Source organism: Aspergillus fischeri, genomic scaffold (assembly GCF_000149645.3).
Source record: "Aspergillus fischeri NRRL 181 1099437636264 genomic scaffold, whole genome shotgun sequence".
In the NCBI taxonomy this organism is placed as follows: Eukaryota; Fungi; Ascomycota; class Eurotiomycetes; order Eurotiales; family Aspergillaceae; genus Aspergillus; species Aspergillus fischeri.
The window spans coordinates 263261-280073 of NW_001509762.1; the positions used below are offsets into that span (position 1 = coordinate 263261).

General features: G+C 51.7%; 9 protein-coding genes across 9 annotated transcripts; 4 read left to right on the plus strand and 5 right to left on the minus strand.

Annotated features, from left to right (window-relative positions):
* Positions 1-500: 500 nt before the first annotated feature.
* Positions 501-1105, plus strand: NFIA_073090 (nucleotide triphosphate diphosphatase NUDT15; the record flags this gene model as incomplete). The annotated part of the gene is made up of 3 exons (XM_001259290.1): positions 501-588; positions 645-850; positions 908-1105. 3 exons carry the CDS (start codon positions 501-503, stop codon positions 1103-1105), a joined length of 492 nt encoding a protein of 163 aa, XP_001259291.1.
* Positions 1106-1311: 206 nt separating this feature from the next.
* aglA (putative alpha-galactosidase) lies at positions 1312-2910 on the minus strand (the record flags this gene model as incomplete). Its single annotated transcript, XM_001259291.1, has 1 exon — positions 1312-2910. One exon carries the CDS (start codon positions 2908-2910, stop codon positions 1312-1314), a length of 1599 nt encoding a protein of 532 aa, XP_001259292.1.
* A 211-nt stretch (positions 2911-3121) lies between these two features.
* On the minus strand, positions 3122-4337 carry NFIA_073110 (uncharacterized protein; the record flags this gene model as incomplete). The annotated part of the gene is made up of 3 exons (XM_001259292.1): positions 3122-3245; positions 3470-3932; positions 3983-4337. The coding sequence occupies 3 exons, from the start codon at positions 4335-4337 to the stop codon at positions 3122-3124; spliced, it is 942 nt and encodes a 313-aa protein (XP_001259293.1).
* A 227-nt stretch (positions 4338-4564) lies between these two features.
* NFIA_073120 (putative transsulfuration enzyme family protein) lies at positions 4565-5793 on the minus strand (the record flags this gene model as incomplete). Its single annotated transcript, XM_001259293.1, has 2 exons — positions 4565-5593; positions 5638-5793. 2 exons carry the CDS (start codon positions 5791-5793, stop codon positions 4565-4567), a joined length of 1185 nt encoding a protein of 394 aa, XP_001259294.1.
* A 550-nt stretch (positions 5794-6343) lies between these two features.
* Positions 6344-7129, plus strand: NFIA_073130 (FMN-binding negative transcriptional regulator; the record flags this gene model as incomplete). The annotated part of the gene is made up of 1 exon (XM_001259294.1): positions 6344-7129. One exon carries the CDS (start codon positions 6344-6346, stop codon positions 7127-7129), a length of 786 nt encoding a protein of 261 aa, XP_001259295.1.
* A 320-nt stretch (positions 7130-7449) lies between these two features.
* Positions 7450-9035, plus strand: NFIA_073140 (Zn(II)2Cys6 transcription factor; the record flags this gene model as incomplete). The annotated part of the gene is made up of 4 exons (XM_001259295.1): positions 7450-7678; positions 7726-7806; positions 7929-8310; positions 8357-9035. The coding sequence occupies 4 exons, from the start codon at positions 7450-7452 to the stop codon at positions 9033-9035; spliced, it is 1371 nt and encodes a 456-aa protein (XP_001259296.1).
* Positions 9036-9117: 82 nt separating this feature from the next.
* On the minus strand, positions 9118-10539 carry NFIA_073150 (putative stress response protein (Rds1); the record flags this gene model as incomplete). Its single annotated transcript, XM_001259296.1, has 1 exon — positions 9118-10539. The coding sequence occupies one exon, from the start codon at positions 10537-10539 to the stop codon at positions 9118-9120; it is 1422 nt and encodes a 473-aa protein (XP_001259297.1).
* A 1796-nt stretch (positions 10540-12335) lies between these two features.
* Positions 12336-15448, plus strand: NFIA_073160 (amidohydrolase family protein; the record flags this gene model as incomplete). The annotated part of the gene is made up of 8 exons (XM_001259297.1): positions 12336-12356; positions 12439-12525; positions 12586-12612; positions 12661-13053; positions 13111-14823; positions 14871-14930; positions 14985-15209; positions 15275-15448. 8 exons carry the CDS (start codon positions 12336-12338, stop codon positions 15446-15448), a joined length of 2700 nt encoding a protein of 899 aa, XP_001259298.1.
* A 207-nt stretch (positions 15449-15655) lies between these two features.
* Positions 15656-16660, minus strand: NFIA_073170 (uncharacterized protein; the record flags this gene model as incomplete). Its single annotated transcript, XM_001259298.1, has 1 exon — positions 15656-16660. The coding sequence occupies one exon, from the start codon at positions 16658-16660 to the stop codon at positions 15656-15658; it is 1005 nt and encodes a 334-aa protein (XP_001259299.1).
* Positions 16661-16813: the final 153 nt, after the last annotated feature.

The window sequence follows — 16813 nt, forward strand, 5'->3', positions numbered from 1 at the left end:
TAACGGATCTCAGCGTGTGATTGGTATTGCAACTTGTCAAGCCAGACCCATTTCAGATGGCCATGATGGCGATGCATGAGATGAAGGCTTGAGATGAGAAGACGAGGAGATGAAGAGATGATACAGAGTAGAGAATGGAGGTTCTCTGTTATGGAGACAGTTGGAGATGTTTGATTTGTATGCACTGATTTCCAAAAGGGGAAAGTATCTTCAGAGAGGTCGGCAACAGCAAGACACGCATACCAACTTCACCATCGTCAAAAATTGAGCTCATTGAGCAATATCAAAAGAGATTGGATACCGTGATCGATACCCATATTTTAAGTCAAGAGCTCTGAACCACAGCTGAGAATTAGGTGAGCATTGCCTCCCAGCGTCGACGCGCATGACTCACCCGAAGGCTGTGTAAGGCTGTGTTACAGATATTTCACATAAAAGGCACACCCGCGCTTAAAGAATCGTTAAGTTCAGTACACAGATTTTGTTGCAGACAGCCCATGATGAATCCAAGAGTAGGGGTTGGAGTCGTCGTCCTGAACAATGAAGGGAAGGTCGTTCTGGGCAAGAGGAAGGGAAGCCATGGTGCTGGTATTTCTGTCTTCTACTGATTTCTGTATCTTGAGCGGGTTCTGACCGTGTGGTAGGAACCTGGGCATTTCCTGGTGGTCATCTCGAATTCGGTGAATCCTTTGAAGCCTGCGCAGTACGGGAAGTTCTCGAAGAGACAGGCCTGTCAATACACGACGTACGTTTCCTGACTGCTACGAACGATGTCATGGAAGCCGAAGGAAAGCACTACATTACTGTCTATGTCGGTGCTAGGGTCAAGGAAGATAACGAACAGCCCCAGGTGAGTTGGATTATCCGGTCTTGTCCACGATGTCTTCGTACTAATCCATAGCTTCAGATAATGGAACCTGAGAAGTGTGACGAATGGCGATGGATAAGCTGGGAAGATGTTTGGTCGTGGTTCAACAAGCAGGTACAAACTGAGGGAATGGAGACCAGCGATGACCAACCCAGGCTATTCATTCCTCTGTTCAATCTCTTCCGACAACGGCCGACCTTTGACCCGAAAAAGAGTTATGATTCTGCACAAGCATAGTACTTCTCGTTCTGGTTTTTCGTCAATTATTGTTGATCTATGGTTCTTTGACGACAACTTATCGGAGGCTTGTCGTCCTTTCAAGATATAAGATGAATACATACTGTACAGTGATGACGGGCGATGCCATCAATGGGTTCTATCTTGAAAGATTCCATACAGTTCGGAACATGAGCGGATACTAACTGCACCTTATTGAGATCTGTCTAACTGGACTTGATGTCTACACCACTCGGCAGACCGAATACCTGGCTATCTCGTTCAAACCCACATTGAGATATTCCAGTTCCCTCCGTCAAACACATCTTTGTGTGTTCATTCTTGAGATTGCCCGTTATCTCATAAGTCCACTGCTGGTTCTTCTGCCCAGTGCACAACTGGACAGAGGCTTGACTCCCTGCAGTCAAGCAATGCGATGTTCTTGACAGTGGATGTAGATGTCCCAGCTCGCTCACCTGCCAAACCTGCGTCTCCGATCCTCTGCAAGCCTCGAACCCAACCCTCTCGCCGTTCTCGTCCGTGAGACAGTTCCCCGACGCCGTATTGAACACGATCCCAGTAGGAATGACAGTAGAGCACTCCTCCGGCAAAGCGATCCGGTATACCTGCGTAGCATGCGAGTTCAGCCTGATCACTATCTCCTCCTCCAGCACCTGCACCTCCCCATCCCACAGGTTCTTAACCACATACGCACAACCTCTCTGCAACCCCATCCACTCAACCGGCACCCTAACCACCGGGACCCCATCCCCCCGATTCAACACCGTGAGCAACTGATCCCCATGCGCCAAACTCCTTGTCAAAACATCAACCTCCTCCCCGCGACTCGCCAACGTCGCCTGCAACCCCAACACATCCTGATCAACCGTGATCAACTCCTCGTTCCTCAGAATCGCCAACTCCTCCCCCGAAAGGCCCGGAATATACGCACTAACAATCAACGGCGCCGAAAACGACGCCCACAGCGCAAACTGCGAGCGTTTCTCCTCAAGCGTCAACCCAGGGTGATCCGGTATCAAAAAGTCCGGATCATTGAAGTACCCCGGCCGCTGGTACCGCGCCAGCAGTGTGTTATAGTGATAGTTCACCATGATACTATCCCAGGCACTGCCTTCCCCGACATATACCAGGATATCAGTCGAGTGGCGCGCTAGCTCCCCGAACGCAGGAACCCAGTCCATGACCTCATACCAGGAGGTCAGATTGGCGGGGTCGGCAAAGTACGCAGGGGCGCTTTCGGAGAAGATGAGCGGGGGGTGCATCTGCCTTAGGACGTTGTGCCAGTGTGCGTAGCGGGCTTTGTACTCTTCTTCTAATGTGCGAGAGTGCTCCGGGAAGACATTGCATCCGTCAAGCTTTAGGTAGTCGATTCCCCAGGCTGCGAAGGTTTGGGCGTCGAGGGCCTCGTAGCCGAACGAGCCGGGATACCCGCCGCAGGTGAGGTTTCCTGCGTCTTGGTAGATTCCTAAGTGGAAGCCTTGGGTTTTGAGGCGGTAGGCAAGCCATGGGATGCCGTGGGGGAATTTGGTTGTGTTCCATTGGAGGGAGGAGTCCGCGGCGCGGTCGTAGGCCATCCAGCAGTCATCCAGGTTGAGGCGGTTGTAGCCTGCTTCTAGAAGGCCAGTTGAGATCATTGCGGAGGCGGTTTCGAGGAAAAGTGTCTCGTTGAGGTCGCACATGAAGCGGGCCCAGTTGTTGAAGCCCATTGGGGGTGTAGGGAGGAGATTTGGGGACGAGACTGACCCCAGGGAGAGGGGGATCATTATCGGTATTAGGGTGGATAGGAGGGATTTGGTTGTGTACATTGTGGTATGTTAGTTGACCATCGAAATGTCAAATATCTGCGAGTAAGAAGCGGATTATATACCGTATGAGGATTCCCCGCATCTATCTGCAAGGAGGCCTAGCATGATATGCAGGTATGGTGATACTACCGTATCATTGCAGGAGAGGGGGAGGTATGGTTAATCATCATTTCATAAGTGCTCAGTTTTAGTCAACGTCTACTGGTTACTATTATGCAATGCCTGTCCCGGTCTGTTTAAACTTGGCTATTGTATAAGCACTAAAAACCCACTTGGCATGAGGATGCATACTTAGGCGACTTCTGAGCAACTTCTGGCCACCAGATTGGTAGGAGCTGTACAATCATGTACAAAGATTTCCCTTATTTCTGTACTCAGTCACAGCCTGGTCTATCAACTGAAGTCCAACCCCGGTAAAGCCACCAAAAAAGTACACGATTTCCCTCCCCAAGGCTCCTAGGAAACCCTTCTTGCTGGTTGACAGCATCTAACAACATCAGCTACTGCATCTGACCCAATTGTATAAAACTCACCTATTATCCTCCTTGGAATAGGCAACCCCAACGAATCCATCCGCCCATCCAATTGCTCCATAGCCATTGCGCCAACCTTCCGAAACTGCTCTGGAAGACGCAACACCCACGATACCCACATCCACAAGACAATATCCCTCGGCCGGACAAGATCGGAGCACGTCGGCTTCAAAAACGCATACCAAGACAGCGCCATGAACTGAATGGCGTCTATACACTGATAATAATCAGCGATTACGGTGATCTTCGCCAAGAGCTCTAGCCCTACTTTCCAGGGCAGATCGCGGTGTTGTCCGTGTATAACATTCAGCAAAATCAAGAGCGCCTGATCGTCCCAGTCGTAGACGGTGAATGTGACTGAGCCGTGTGTGCCTATGGTGTGGGTCTCCTTCCACCCTTTTGTTAGTGCTGCGTGGAAGAATGGAGATGCGAGTATCAGATGTCGTGAGGAGACTTGGTAGGTGTATTCGTCGTTGAATGCGGGTTTGCCTAAGCATTTACACTTAGCATGCGCTCTTGTCCAGGGGGGTATGACATACGTGTATATTCACTCAGAGTACATTCGCTTTCGCTCATTCTCCGTGGACGGTAACGCTGTCGGCGAGTAGGCACTCTCGTTAGACCCGTTGCCGCCAATAGGGAAACATGAGTCTCTGATCCTGCGGACTTTGGTGGTTCGTCTTGGTCGTCCTGATCAACGATAGTAAGATCAAGCAGCGAATCGACTGCTTGTTCGTTGTTCAGCGGATTCCACTGTCTTGCTCCGAACCATGAGGGGAATTCGTCATCCTCTCCATAATCCCATTCTTCAGATACAGCGAATGGAGCATTTGGGTTGAGGAGTTTTATGGTCACGTCCCCGTTGGGGTCGATGATGTGTGTGGGGTGCTTCATTTGAGATGCAGAGCTTACTGTTCGTAGGACTGGGACAGCAGCATGGCTAGTATTATAGATGAGGCTAAAGCTCTCGAACAAAGGAACACTTCTTTTGTAGGTGTTTGTTGCAAACAATAAATGACGTTCTTTGTAACAATGCGATTTCAGCTGGACTGACTCAGTGCGTGAATGAATACTGAATAAGAGAGACCCATTAACAACATATTCACGAAATCCACACACCGCTAAACCTCAAGAAGAGTCTTGAAAGCCGACAACAAATCCATCTTCAGGTCCTGCCAATCCTCCAACCCAACACTGATCCTTAGCAACCTCCGATCAACTCTGGAATCCGACAACGCCCGCCACTCAATCAACGACTCAACACCCCCCAAACTTGTCGCATGCTGGAACAAAGCGAGCTTGCTGGGCAGCGTCTTTGCAAGCCTCTCATCCCTCATGACAATCGCAAACACAGGCCCGAACCCATTCGGCATCTGCCTCTTCAACCACTCGTCATCCTGCAAACTGGCATGGTAGATCTTCACCAGCACCTTTTGCACAATCTCCTCCTCACTCCCCGGCGCTGGCGACGCAGCCGTCAACGCATCATTCAGCCATGAAATCAGCTTGGCCGAGTTCTGACTCGCTCTCTGCACCCTAACCTCCAGCGTACGCAGACTACGCACACCCAGCCAACTCTCCAAATTCCCCATGACATGGCCGAGCGCGACCCTATCCTCTAGCAACTGACGATGCCACTCTGCACGCTTGACACCAAGCACACCGCAGAGCATATCGCTATGGCCGCCGAAATACTTGGAGCCGGAGTGCAGCACGATATCCGCACCCCAGAGGAAGGGATCCTGCAAGCCCGGCGGAGCAAACGTGCTGTCGACGACGAGGTAGGCTCCGCGCGAGTGAGCCTTTTGCGCGTAAGCTTCGATGCTGAATGCGGTGCCGAGTGGGTTCACCGGTGTCTCGAGAAGGATCACATCGCCTTCCGCTAGGTCTTCGGCAGCACAGTCCAGCGGGAGCTTCTTGAGTCCTGTGAGACGGGTGAGCACACCGATGACTTCGTGGCTGCCGTGGTAGCCTTCGCCGACGGAGATGCGCCGCGGGTTCAGAAGGACCAGGGCTGCGTGTAGTGCAGCTAGGCCGGTGGCATAGCTGACGGCGTGGCTACCAAGTAAGGTGGAGAGAATTGCCTCGAAGCGGGTCGCGTTGGGTGCGAACTCCCGGGAATAGACGTAGTTCTTGCCGTCGAATTCGGCCTTGGGGTGTTAGTTGAATCCTGTAGTGGGATTTGGAGGCTTACAATGGGATCCTCGGACGGAATCAATTGGTCAGGATCATTGGAGTATCGAAATGTGGTTGATAGATGGATTGGAGGTGCGACGTCTGTTACCAAGTTGAGTCGGTCGTCGGCATGGAGTGCCTTTGTGGCAGGGTGGCTGTCTTGTGAAAGAGGCATTTTGCTGGTGTGAGTATGGTAAGAAGATCAAGATGCTCATAAAGCATGCGGTTTACTCATATTTATAAGATGTATGGTACTGAGCACATTTGATAGTAGTGGCAACCAGCAAGCTCCACTCCCCGGAATTTCCTAGAATGGAAGTGGTGACGATTTTCGATGATTGGATTGAAACTCTGTGAGCCTATTGGCTGTAAAAATGCCCCACTCCTGACAACTGCTGAAAAGGGAATAGTGTAGAGATCCATCTTTGCTATTGGCCACCCGCTTTTTTTGGATTGAGATGTATCTAGTTGGACCAATCATGGTGCAGACATTTCCCCTCTAAATCAGCCGTTTGTAATGTTTTCTGCTGTGACAGTTATGACTCTTAGCAGTTCCGAGGGCGTACGCCCTGTGCCGACATAATCTGACTCGGCGTCATGAGCCAATTGAATACCAGCGATATCCCCAGCATGGCTCTACTCATCGATCAGACAATCGAGGATATATAATCCCGTCCCCTGCAACGAACGAGGATAACCATCCAAACTACAGATACCAAATCATCATGTATCTCCGCGCCGTCCACGCCGAAACACACATCCCCCTCCTCCAGCAATTCATCCGCGACAATCCTCTCGGAATCCTCACAACCGCCATCAAATCCCCCAACTACCCCCTCCTCCAATCCAGCCACATCCCCTTCGTCCTCGACATCCCAGACACTCCCGCCGACGATGCCAATTCCGATCTCACCCCAGGCACCCTCCGCGGGCACATCGCCAAGCAAAACCCGCAAGCCAAAGCCCTAATGGAAGCATTGGCCCAGCACCAAGCCCAAACCCAATCCACAACCCTCGAACTCCCCGACGAAGTTCTCATCCTCTTTAACGGCCCACACCACCACTACGTCACCCCGAAATTCTACAAAGACACGAAACCCGCCACGGGCAAGGTCGTGCCCACCTGGAACTACTCCGCCGTGCAGGCCTACGGCAAGATCACCGTGTACTGTGACTCCAAGGCCGAGGAAACGGGGGCGTTCCTGTCGCGCCAGGTGAATGATCTGTCGCGGCATGCGGAGACTGCGATTATGGGGTATACCGGGGGTGAGAGGCCGGGCCCGTGGAAGGTGAGCGATGCGCCGGAGACGTACGTCGAGCTTCTCAAGAAGAATATCATTGGGGTGGAGGTGAGGATTGAGCGGTTGCAGGGGAAGTTTAAGATGAGTCAGGAGATGGGGGTGGGGGACCGGGAGGGGGTTATTGAGGGGTTTGAGAAGCTGGGGACGGAGGTTGGGATGGGCATAGCGAAGACGGTGAAGGAGAGGGGGGAAATGAAGGATAAGAAATAGGTTTTGGATAGATTGTGAGTATTAATAAATATTATGGACGGTGGCGATGATGAACTTGGGTTTCCTGATTAGGAACAGCTTGTAGATAAGTAGTAGATAAGCACGTGATAGTTCCAGACCCCGTTGTCTTGGCACGTGCATCTTCCCTTCTTGCGGATCCATAAAACCAACGTCCATACTTTGCCCATCTTAATTCTTCCATCTCTGATAAAGCTATCATCATTTTTTAGGCATGGATGTCTGAATCGAGCTCCATCAATGATGATCATATGATGAACGATAACATCTCGCTAATCCGCGGCTGATGTCTCACCTCCACGATGGTCGAGTTTGAAGCATGTTACACATGCCGGCATCGGCGAATACAATGCGACAGATCCGGTATTCCCTGCGGGAAATGCGAAAAGAGTGGATTCGAATGTCATCAGAAACGGCCCTTCAGATGGGTCAAGGGTGTCGCCATTCGAGGCAAGATGCAGGGTGTGTCGTACAGTCGCTTGAACAGCTCTGCAGGCGATGAGCAGGGCCTGATCAAGTTGAGACGCGAAGGTAATCTCTGTCGTTTACTTCCTGTTGCGCGTGTCTTACCATTTTAGGTCGACAAGGTTTGCCGACCGGCTTAGGGGACGCATCGATGTCGAGCTTGGACCGAGTATCGAAATATTATCTCGACTATTGTAAGTGAACCAGCTGGTCAAAATACTAAGCTAACAATGAGAAGATAATGATCGTATATGCAAGCTCTTCATTGTCTATGACAGTAACCAAAACCCCTTTCGCAATCTGATCTCTCTGGCAGTAAAGGATCCCCTCCTGCTCAGTGCGGTTCTTGCTCTCGCAGCAAGGCACAGAGCAAATGAAGGCCAGACCTTTAGTAGCATGGAAGCACCAGTCCCTTGGATGGATAATGCCCAACAAGATGCACTTGTTTTCAAACATCAGGCGATACAAGGCCTGTCTCAAATCGTCGGTGATCCAGAGTCCTGCAGAACAGATCCAACTATTGCGAGCATTTTCCTTCTCATCTTTCTTGATCTGGTAGAGTCAGGAAACGATCGGTGGAATGCCCATCTGGAAGGCGCAAAGACTCTCTTGTCTTTGAACAAGTCGTTGTCACAAGTCAACGATCCCGGCCGGACAGTGCAGGAAATACGGAGCTTTATCACTAAGCAGATTTACCTGTATGTACACTCTGCTCTGGACCTTTCTATTTCTAACACAGACTAGAATCGAGACGCTGGGTGGGACCTTTGTACGGCCGAATCTACTATCGCAATTCCCTGTTGCGGATGAAGTAGAAATGGGTCCAGATACAGTCGAACAGTCATTTCTCGGCTGTCCGGAGCAGCTTCTTAACGCGGTTCAATTTTTCTCTTTCCAACGGGATCTTGCTAGCGCCGGACAGGCGTCTGACGCTTGTATCCGCAACACCTCGTTCATGATAAAATCCGTCCGCAGCTTTGATAGCCATTCCTGGGCTGCAAATCTCCCTCAATCCACAACGCATGCTACCCACAATCTTGGGACTCTTGCCGAGTGCTATAAGCTTGGTGCTCTTACCTACGGGCAGCGCGTTCTAGATATGCTTCTTGATCAAGACACTTCACAAGAGGAGGTGGTGCAAAACCTCTTTGCCACCATCGAAGAACTCAAAGAGGACGCCGCATTGTTCAAGTGCATCCTGTGGCCTATTTTCGTTGCTGGTCTTGAATGTCGCTCCTCAATCGAACGAGAATTTGTCACCCGAGCTTTGGAAAGGTTCTGGACGGTCACCCTGTGTTTGAACACGGTCAACGCTGGGAAGATCCTGCAGTCGTACTGGCAGACTCAGGACTGCAATGAGAACAAGCCCTCGAATTGGGTACTCGGTATAGGACAATTAGGAGAAGACTGGCTACTCATTTGATCAAAGTGAAAGGTCATATAACTGACATTAAAGTTCTGTCGACTGCCACAGATGACAAAGTTCACTATATTACAGAATTACATCAACCCGCCTGGTACAGTCCCAAAGCACGGATATGAGGATTCAACATGGTCAGGTTGTACGGTGTGACGAACAGATTCGTGTCCGTGAGCGCAATAAAAGCCGTGCCGTTCAGGGCTGGATCCGTCTCAAAGACCTCACTCGCCGGCTGATAGGTATATCCCTTATTCTGTCCTGTTACCGTCAGCTCGGTATAGGTCAAGTTCAACTGCGACAACCAAGCCACGAACGAGGGCTGGCCCGCCGTCGTGGAAGTGACGTAGCTGTTGTTCGGCCCCACAGCACGACCCGGCTCATCCCAGGTGAGCTCGACTTTGCGTCCGGGGAATGTGAGCGGATCGTACTTGTCGCGAGAAATGGCGGGTCCACAATTATAGCCCGTGACATTGTTGTGGACGCAGGACTGTCCCGCTGGGATTGTCGAGTTGCTCGGATCGCCAGTGCGGTTGCCGACAACTTCCCATGCCTCGGTAGCATTGGCGTTGATGCGGTTGGGGTTGGCCTGGTTGACCACATACAAATTGGGGAAGTTCTGCCAGACCAGCCGAGTGTTGTTCGCCGGGCAGGACGAAATGTACTGGGCCAGCAGGGTCCAGTGCCAGGATTGCGGAATACCGGCAGCGAACCAAATGGGCATGGGTTGGAGGCCAAGAAGCTGGCGGAAGATGGCCTGCTGCCGGGCCTCAATGGCTTCCGCTTCGACGACCAGGGTCGCGACCTCCTTGGAGTTGAGATGGCTCAGCCAGCCCCAGGTTCCGGACTCGCCCCAGCGGGTGAGCTTGACGTTGAAGTCGATGAACTCGCGGACCGTCTTGAAAGGATAGTGGTATGTGCACTGGCGTGGGGCAGACTCGCCCAGCATGTTGCTCAGCAGGGTGGCGTGGCCGGCCTCTTGTATGGCCATGTATTCGATCAGGCGGCGGTCCTCGACAGTGAGACCGGCATCGAGAAAGTCCTGCTCGCTGAAGACTTCGAGACCATAGTGGAAAAGGTCCAGCTCGATGTATTCCTGGTGCACGCCCAAGGCGACGGACTGGTAGTCAAAATCGCTCTGCACCATGTACACGGGCACGGTGCCATTGGTTCCCACGCCGCCGGCGGGCATGTATGGCATCGGCATTGGCTCGGTCAGCTTGCCATTGGGATTGTAGTACGTGGCGGTTGGGTTGGGCTGGATGGGGATGGTGGCCGCCAATGTGGAGGGATACTGCTCAGCCCCGGTGGTGGTAGGGGTGCCAGAGTAGGCACCGTGGGTGGTGACGCCAGTTGTGGCACTGTTGACTAGCGGAGGGGCCGCACCGGGCTCATTCCCACGGGGCGGTTGAGTCTCGATGGCGGGAATGCTAATAACCTTTGTTCCTGAGTCGGACACAAGGGGGACGGCTACGGCAGAGCCGGCAAGTATCCAGATGAGGGATTTCATCTTGATTGTTTGGGAGTCTGTGGTTCACAGTTCACGGTTTGCGGTCCACAGGGCGCTTGGCTGCTTTTATAGCCGTTGGTCTCGAACTGGTAGCAGTTTTGCCATGTTAGAACGACTATGGATCTAGCCCAGTGGACTTATCAATCAGTGCTGATTCAAGCTTGGAAAGAACCGACCAAGTGGGTCACGACTATTAAACTTGCTGCAATACTGCATCATGACGCTTGGCTGGGCTACATCGTCTGCAGAACTGGGCCGTTGACTTCCGGCTTTAGAGGTGCCGGGATATGCGATGCCGAATGCACGTCATTCTTAATAGATGAGCTTAGTTATGATTACCAGGACGGCAATTCATCCCAACCATAGTCCAAGGCTGAAGGAGATCACTACATCAGAGGCACATTGATTCAACGGATTTGCCAAGAAACTCCATGTACGTCCCTGAATTAACAGGGAATATCTTCCTTCGATTCGGTACAACCGGCTTTGGGGAAGCCATGGACGCTGACGCGGAGACTAGTTTCTCTATTCGGATCGCAACCGAAAACAAGGCTGACCCGAAAGTAACCTGAATCATAAAGTGCAATTGAGTCTGGAGAATGTCATGGTGAAATCACATCTATTACCCTCACTACTGTGCAATCATATAACTATCGGAGATGTCTACCTTATCTGATTGCCAAGCATTTACGTCATGGTGACAACTTCCGTCTACCTAGGTACATGTTGAAAAGTATAAGACCCTAGACTGATAGGAATCATGTCCGGACACCTTTTTAGCCTAGTGGTATTATATTTCGATAGTACATCTCTATATCAATCTGGGAACTCGCCCCGAGCCAACACTACTGGACAGAGGGAAGAAGGTGCACATAGCAGTGTTGCTGCTATGAGACAAATCATTTCGGGCGAGACTACGGACGAGTCCATCTTTATCCGCCATCACTATATATTACCATTACCACCCAATTGCAAATACTCTACTCTGTCCTGATTCCTGAAATTATAAAATACAGTACCATTACAAAGAGAAACCATCAGCATTCCATACATGCTTAGAATACCCCGCTACTACCTCTACACCAAGCACAATGTTTAGCAAAAGCAACGTGTGCATGCATTTCCTCCAGATGCCATTGGTAGGATACTTTGCCATGTGTCGATCCCTGCACCTACTGTGAGACATGTCCTAGGCACCTGGTGCTGCAGAATCTGAATGGATCCATCTCATCTGCAATGAACGGACCTCGTCAGTTGTCATGTGCGATGAGTTGTACTTGTGTGTTTACCCATTGCAGTTGGCAGTAGGAGAGTGGGCTTTGGTGACTTCGTAGATGCAGATGCACCAGTGGTAAGCTGCTGTTGTGACTGCATTAGTTTGAATCTTAAATAGCAGATCTGCTTCGTGGGGTTGGAATAAATGGAGCTGATTTGGTATCATGCCAGAAGGCAGCTCTCCAGTTGCCTTGATGCGGACTGTTCTCAGGACTGTACCTAGTGAGGAGCCTGCTAATTCAAATCCTACCTGTACTGCAGCTATAGCAGCATGCATTGTCCAGCGCACACAATGTAACTTGTCAGCATAAGGGAATGACAGAACGACCTAGCTGATGCGGAATCCGAGTCCTATAGCCATGTCAGGAACCTATTCAAGTATCAACTTATTACACGGAAAGGATAACCGCACTAGTGGTGGCTTTTATGCTTTGACAGCTTAAAAACAAGATATAGTCAATGTTGAATAGCACCCACGACTGTCTATCCCATAGTCATTATCAGAATCAACTATTGTCAAGATGCATCTGATTCCCAGGGAGGTATACATACATAGCCTCTGCAAAGACCCGCTCCTCCTTGCCGTCAAAGGCTGGACAGTCGCTAACAGAGTCTCGCAACCAGTTGGATAAGCTTACTATCGCTCATTTCGGAAATCTGGCTCAACGGCGCCTATCACGCGGTATCCGACTCAACCACGCTGAAGCTGCTGTATGTATCCCTTGCTGTCCCAGTCATATTGATCCTTTCGCTGATGACTGCTGATCATAGGCCCTGATCTCCTCTGTTCTCCATGAGGTAAGGCACCCAACTAGCTTTTTCATGAACTGAATTGACTTGACGTAGCTCATCCGCGACGGACACTATGCAGTGGCGGACCTCATGGCCCTGGGCCGGTCCATCCTCGGCAGGCGACATGTTCTTCCTTCCGTCTGGTTCACGCTCCGCCAGCTACAGATAGAAGGGACATTCCCAACAGGCACGTACCTCGTCACCGTGCAACACCCGATTGCCAATGAGGAGGGGGATCTGGCAAAGGCGCTGTACGGGAGCGGTCTGCCTGTGCCGCCGTCCGACCCGTTCCCGTCTTCGGATCCGGCGGACTATGACGAGGAGAAAGCGCCGGGAGCTATAGTCCTGTTGAAAGGGGAGGACGGAAAGCCCGTTCCCATTACGCTGAACGAGGGGAGGACCAGACGGTGTCTTGAGGTTACGAATTGTGGGAGTCGGCCGATCCAGGTATACTTGACCCATACTAGGATTCCTCCAGAAGAGTACTGATGAGGTGACCTGCAGGTCGGCTCGCATTACCATTTTATCGAGACCAATCCAAAACTTCTTTTCAATCGCATTCACTCGTACGGATACCGGTTGGATAAACCTGCGGGGGCATCTGTGCGGTTCGAACCGGGCGAGAAGAAGGTTGTGAACCTGGTCAAAATCGCAGGGCATAAGATCATCCAAGGGGGCAATTGGATCGCCCCGGGGAAGGTTGACCAAGGCAAAATCAGAGAGATTGAAGAGCGACTGAGGTCCAAGGAATTCTGCCATGATGGTAGGCCAGTTAGGTTGCCAGCCCCTGATCCTTGTGTGATGGAGCGAGAGAAGTACTGCGAGATGTTTGGGCCCACGGAAGGCGATCTGGTCCGCCTGGGACTCACCAATCTGTGGGTTGAGGTGGAACGCGACTGTAGAAAGTCCAAGTACTACGGCGATGAGTGCAACTTTGGCGGTGGTAAAACCATCCGAGACGGGATGGGCCAGACCAGCAATGGATCTTCCGGGGGAGGAAAGGGCTACACTTGCGCGGACACGGTCATAACCAACGCCTTGATCATCGATCATTCGGGCATCTTCAAGGCGGATATAGGCGTCAAAGACGGCAAGATATCTGGCATTGGAAGAGCCGGGAATCCTGATACCATGAATGATATCGATGAAGGTATAATTATCGGGGCCAATACCGATGTCATTGCTGGGGAAAACAAAATCATCACGGCTGGTGGAATCGACACGCACATCCACTTCCTCGACCCTGGACAGGTGATGGAAGGGCTCTGCAACGGTCTGACAACCTTCCTGGGTGGTGGAACAGGCCCGTCAACTGGTTCAAACGCCACTACATGCACGCCCGGCCCTGAGAATATCAAGCGAATGATCCAGGCCTGCGATGACCTCCCAGTCAATATTGGCATCACCGGAAAAGGAAATAACAGTTGCAAAGAGGGCCTCGAGGAGCAAATCCTCGCTGGGGCTGTTGGTCTGAAAATCCATGAAGACTGGGGTGCGACTCCGGCAGTGATCAAGACGTGCCTGGCCGTCTGTGATGAATTCGACGTCCAGTGCATGATCCACACCGACACCATGAACGAAAGTGGCTTTGTGGACCAGACACTTGAAGCTATCGGGGATCGTGTGATCCACACGTACCACACAGAAGGTGCTGGGGGCGGCCATGCTCCCGACATCATCAGAGTCGTTGAGCACAGCAACGTGCTTCCGGCGAGCACGAATCCCACGCGTCCGTACACCCTGAACACGGTCGATGAGCATCTAGATATGGTGATGGTCGCACACCATTTGTCAAAGGAGATTTCCGAGGACGTGTCTTTCGCGGAGAGTCGCATTCGTGCTGAAACCATTGCCGCCGAGGACGTCCTCCACGATAAGGGGGCGATCAGCATCATGTCTTCAGACTCACAAGCGATGGGTCGTGTGGGAGAAGTCATTCTTCGTACCTGGCACACAGCCCATAAAATGAACGAACAAGAAGGCCAACTACCCGAAGACAAGAAGAAGTACCCCCACGACGCCCGGGTGAACAATTACCGCGTTAAGCGATACGTTAGCAAGTATACGATCAATCCTGCCATTGCGCAGGGCATGTCGCATCTGATCGGAAGCGTTGAAAAGGGCAAGCTGGCCGATCTGGTGATTTGGAGCCCAAGCAGTTTTGGCACCAAGCCGCTGCAGGTGTTGAAGAGTGGGATGATTGCGGTCTCTCTAGGGGTAAGCTCCTGTTGCAACGCAAATGGCGACTCTCTAACACTCTCTAGGGCGATCCGAACGGATCAATCCCGACCATCGAGCCCATGGTAATGCGGCCCCAGTTCGCGGTAAGCATCCCTCTCAGCTTACCAACTGCTCATGCGCTGTGCTGACGCCTGTAGCCCCACGTCCCACGAACATCAATCATGTTCGTGTCTCAGGCCTCCAAAAACAAGGTCGAGGAGGAATACGGCCTAAAAAAGACCATCGAGGCCGTCAAACACTGCCGAACAATAGACACGAACCAGATACAGCCGGATCCCAAACCGAAGCCTGAGCCCCTAAGCAAAAAGCACATGAAGTACAATAGCGAGATGCCCGAGATGGAGGTTGACCCGGAGACCTTTGTAAGTCCAGCATATTCATGACGGAGAGTCCACACTTTATCTAATAAGGGCTTGCTTGCAGACAGTCAGAGCCAACGGTGAAGTATGCGACGTGGCTCCTGCAACGGCGTTGCCCCTTACGCAAGACTATTTCGTATTCTGAATCAGGAACAGAGGTATGTTCTCATGACATGGGTGCGAATTTCATGGAGCTGTTCGGGCCTGCATTTCTGTCCGTGTTGCCGTTTGGGGAGGCATAGTTTATTTGAATGACACCGGATTATTTATCGCAGTATATGCTCGTTTACAGCTTTATACGATGAGACTAGGGGACTATAGTAGAATCTCCTTGCTCTCCAGAATTTCCATACTCGATTGGTCTTGGAAACTGTAGTGGACAACCGATTATGAGATTGGTGCAAGGACTACTAGCTAGCATAAAGGTATGCTATGTGACAGCTATGACACTATGACACAGGCGGAATCGGCAGCCGAATCACCTCGGGCACATCCATTCTGTGCACAGGATTAGTCTTCACCTTTTCTGCCCTTAATTTCGTTTCCCCACCGGGTCGAATCACCAAGCCACCGCTATCAAACAGCTTGATGTACTCCCGCGCATCAGCCTCGTTCGGCAGTTTACGGAGAGCATCAATCTGGAACCGAGCCGTCCACTCAGGCTTCACGCCCCAGCCAAGCGACGGCTCGCCCTGTACCATTTCCTGGGTGCCGATTCTGAACCCGACGGGCCACTGGTCCGGCTCACGCCTCTGCCGTTCTTTCTCGCAGGGCGGCAGATCGGGCTCCTCGCGCGTGTATTCATTATCTGGAATCCCGTTCTGCTTGGGTGTATACGTGTACGTCGTGAGGCTGTGCTTCCTCTGGAAGTCGATGTGAGTATAGACGCAGACGAGCCGGTTCGAGCGCGGACAGTGATAGCGCCTCTTGGGGATGTAGATCTCGCGCAGTGGATACGTCATGTCTACCCAGAGGTAATCCTCCTGGGTATACTCGTCCGGACTGTCCTTCTGGCGATCGCCCTCCTTCCAGACATCAGGCACCAGAGTAGGCACCAAAGCGGAATCAATGATTCCGCTCGTATCGAACTTGTACGCAGCCATGTAGTCCGATGACCCATGGATCTGCTGCACGCGCTGGATATTCTTGAAGCTGGGCCCCGCCATGACAGTCAGGTATCGGTACCGTTCGTAGGAAGGGTCCAGGGGGCGGGTCAGCTCCATCGCGTGTCCGCGGGGATGGTGTGGCACGCTATCATGGTGGGTTAGATTGTTGCCATGCTTGACGACGTAGTTGGTGACCACTTCGAGGAGGATGCGGCTCTCAAAGGTTTTCTCGTCTGCTGGGTCGAAAATGTCCTGCTTTTCGGGTGAGGGATCCCATGGGTGCCGCGTCTCGGCTCGCAGGTACTCGGCTGCGAATTCTACTTCGCTTTTAGGTAGCTTGCCGGCCATTGCAGATATCAAATGATGACAGAGTCTCTGGTCAAAGGATTCTGAGTTCAGGCGGCAACTCGTTTGCAAGGAATCTATTTGTACTACGAAGTATTTGCTATCGCAGGTGTTCTTTGATGCAAATGGGTGCTGAGGTTACACCGGACGGCTTGA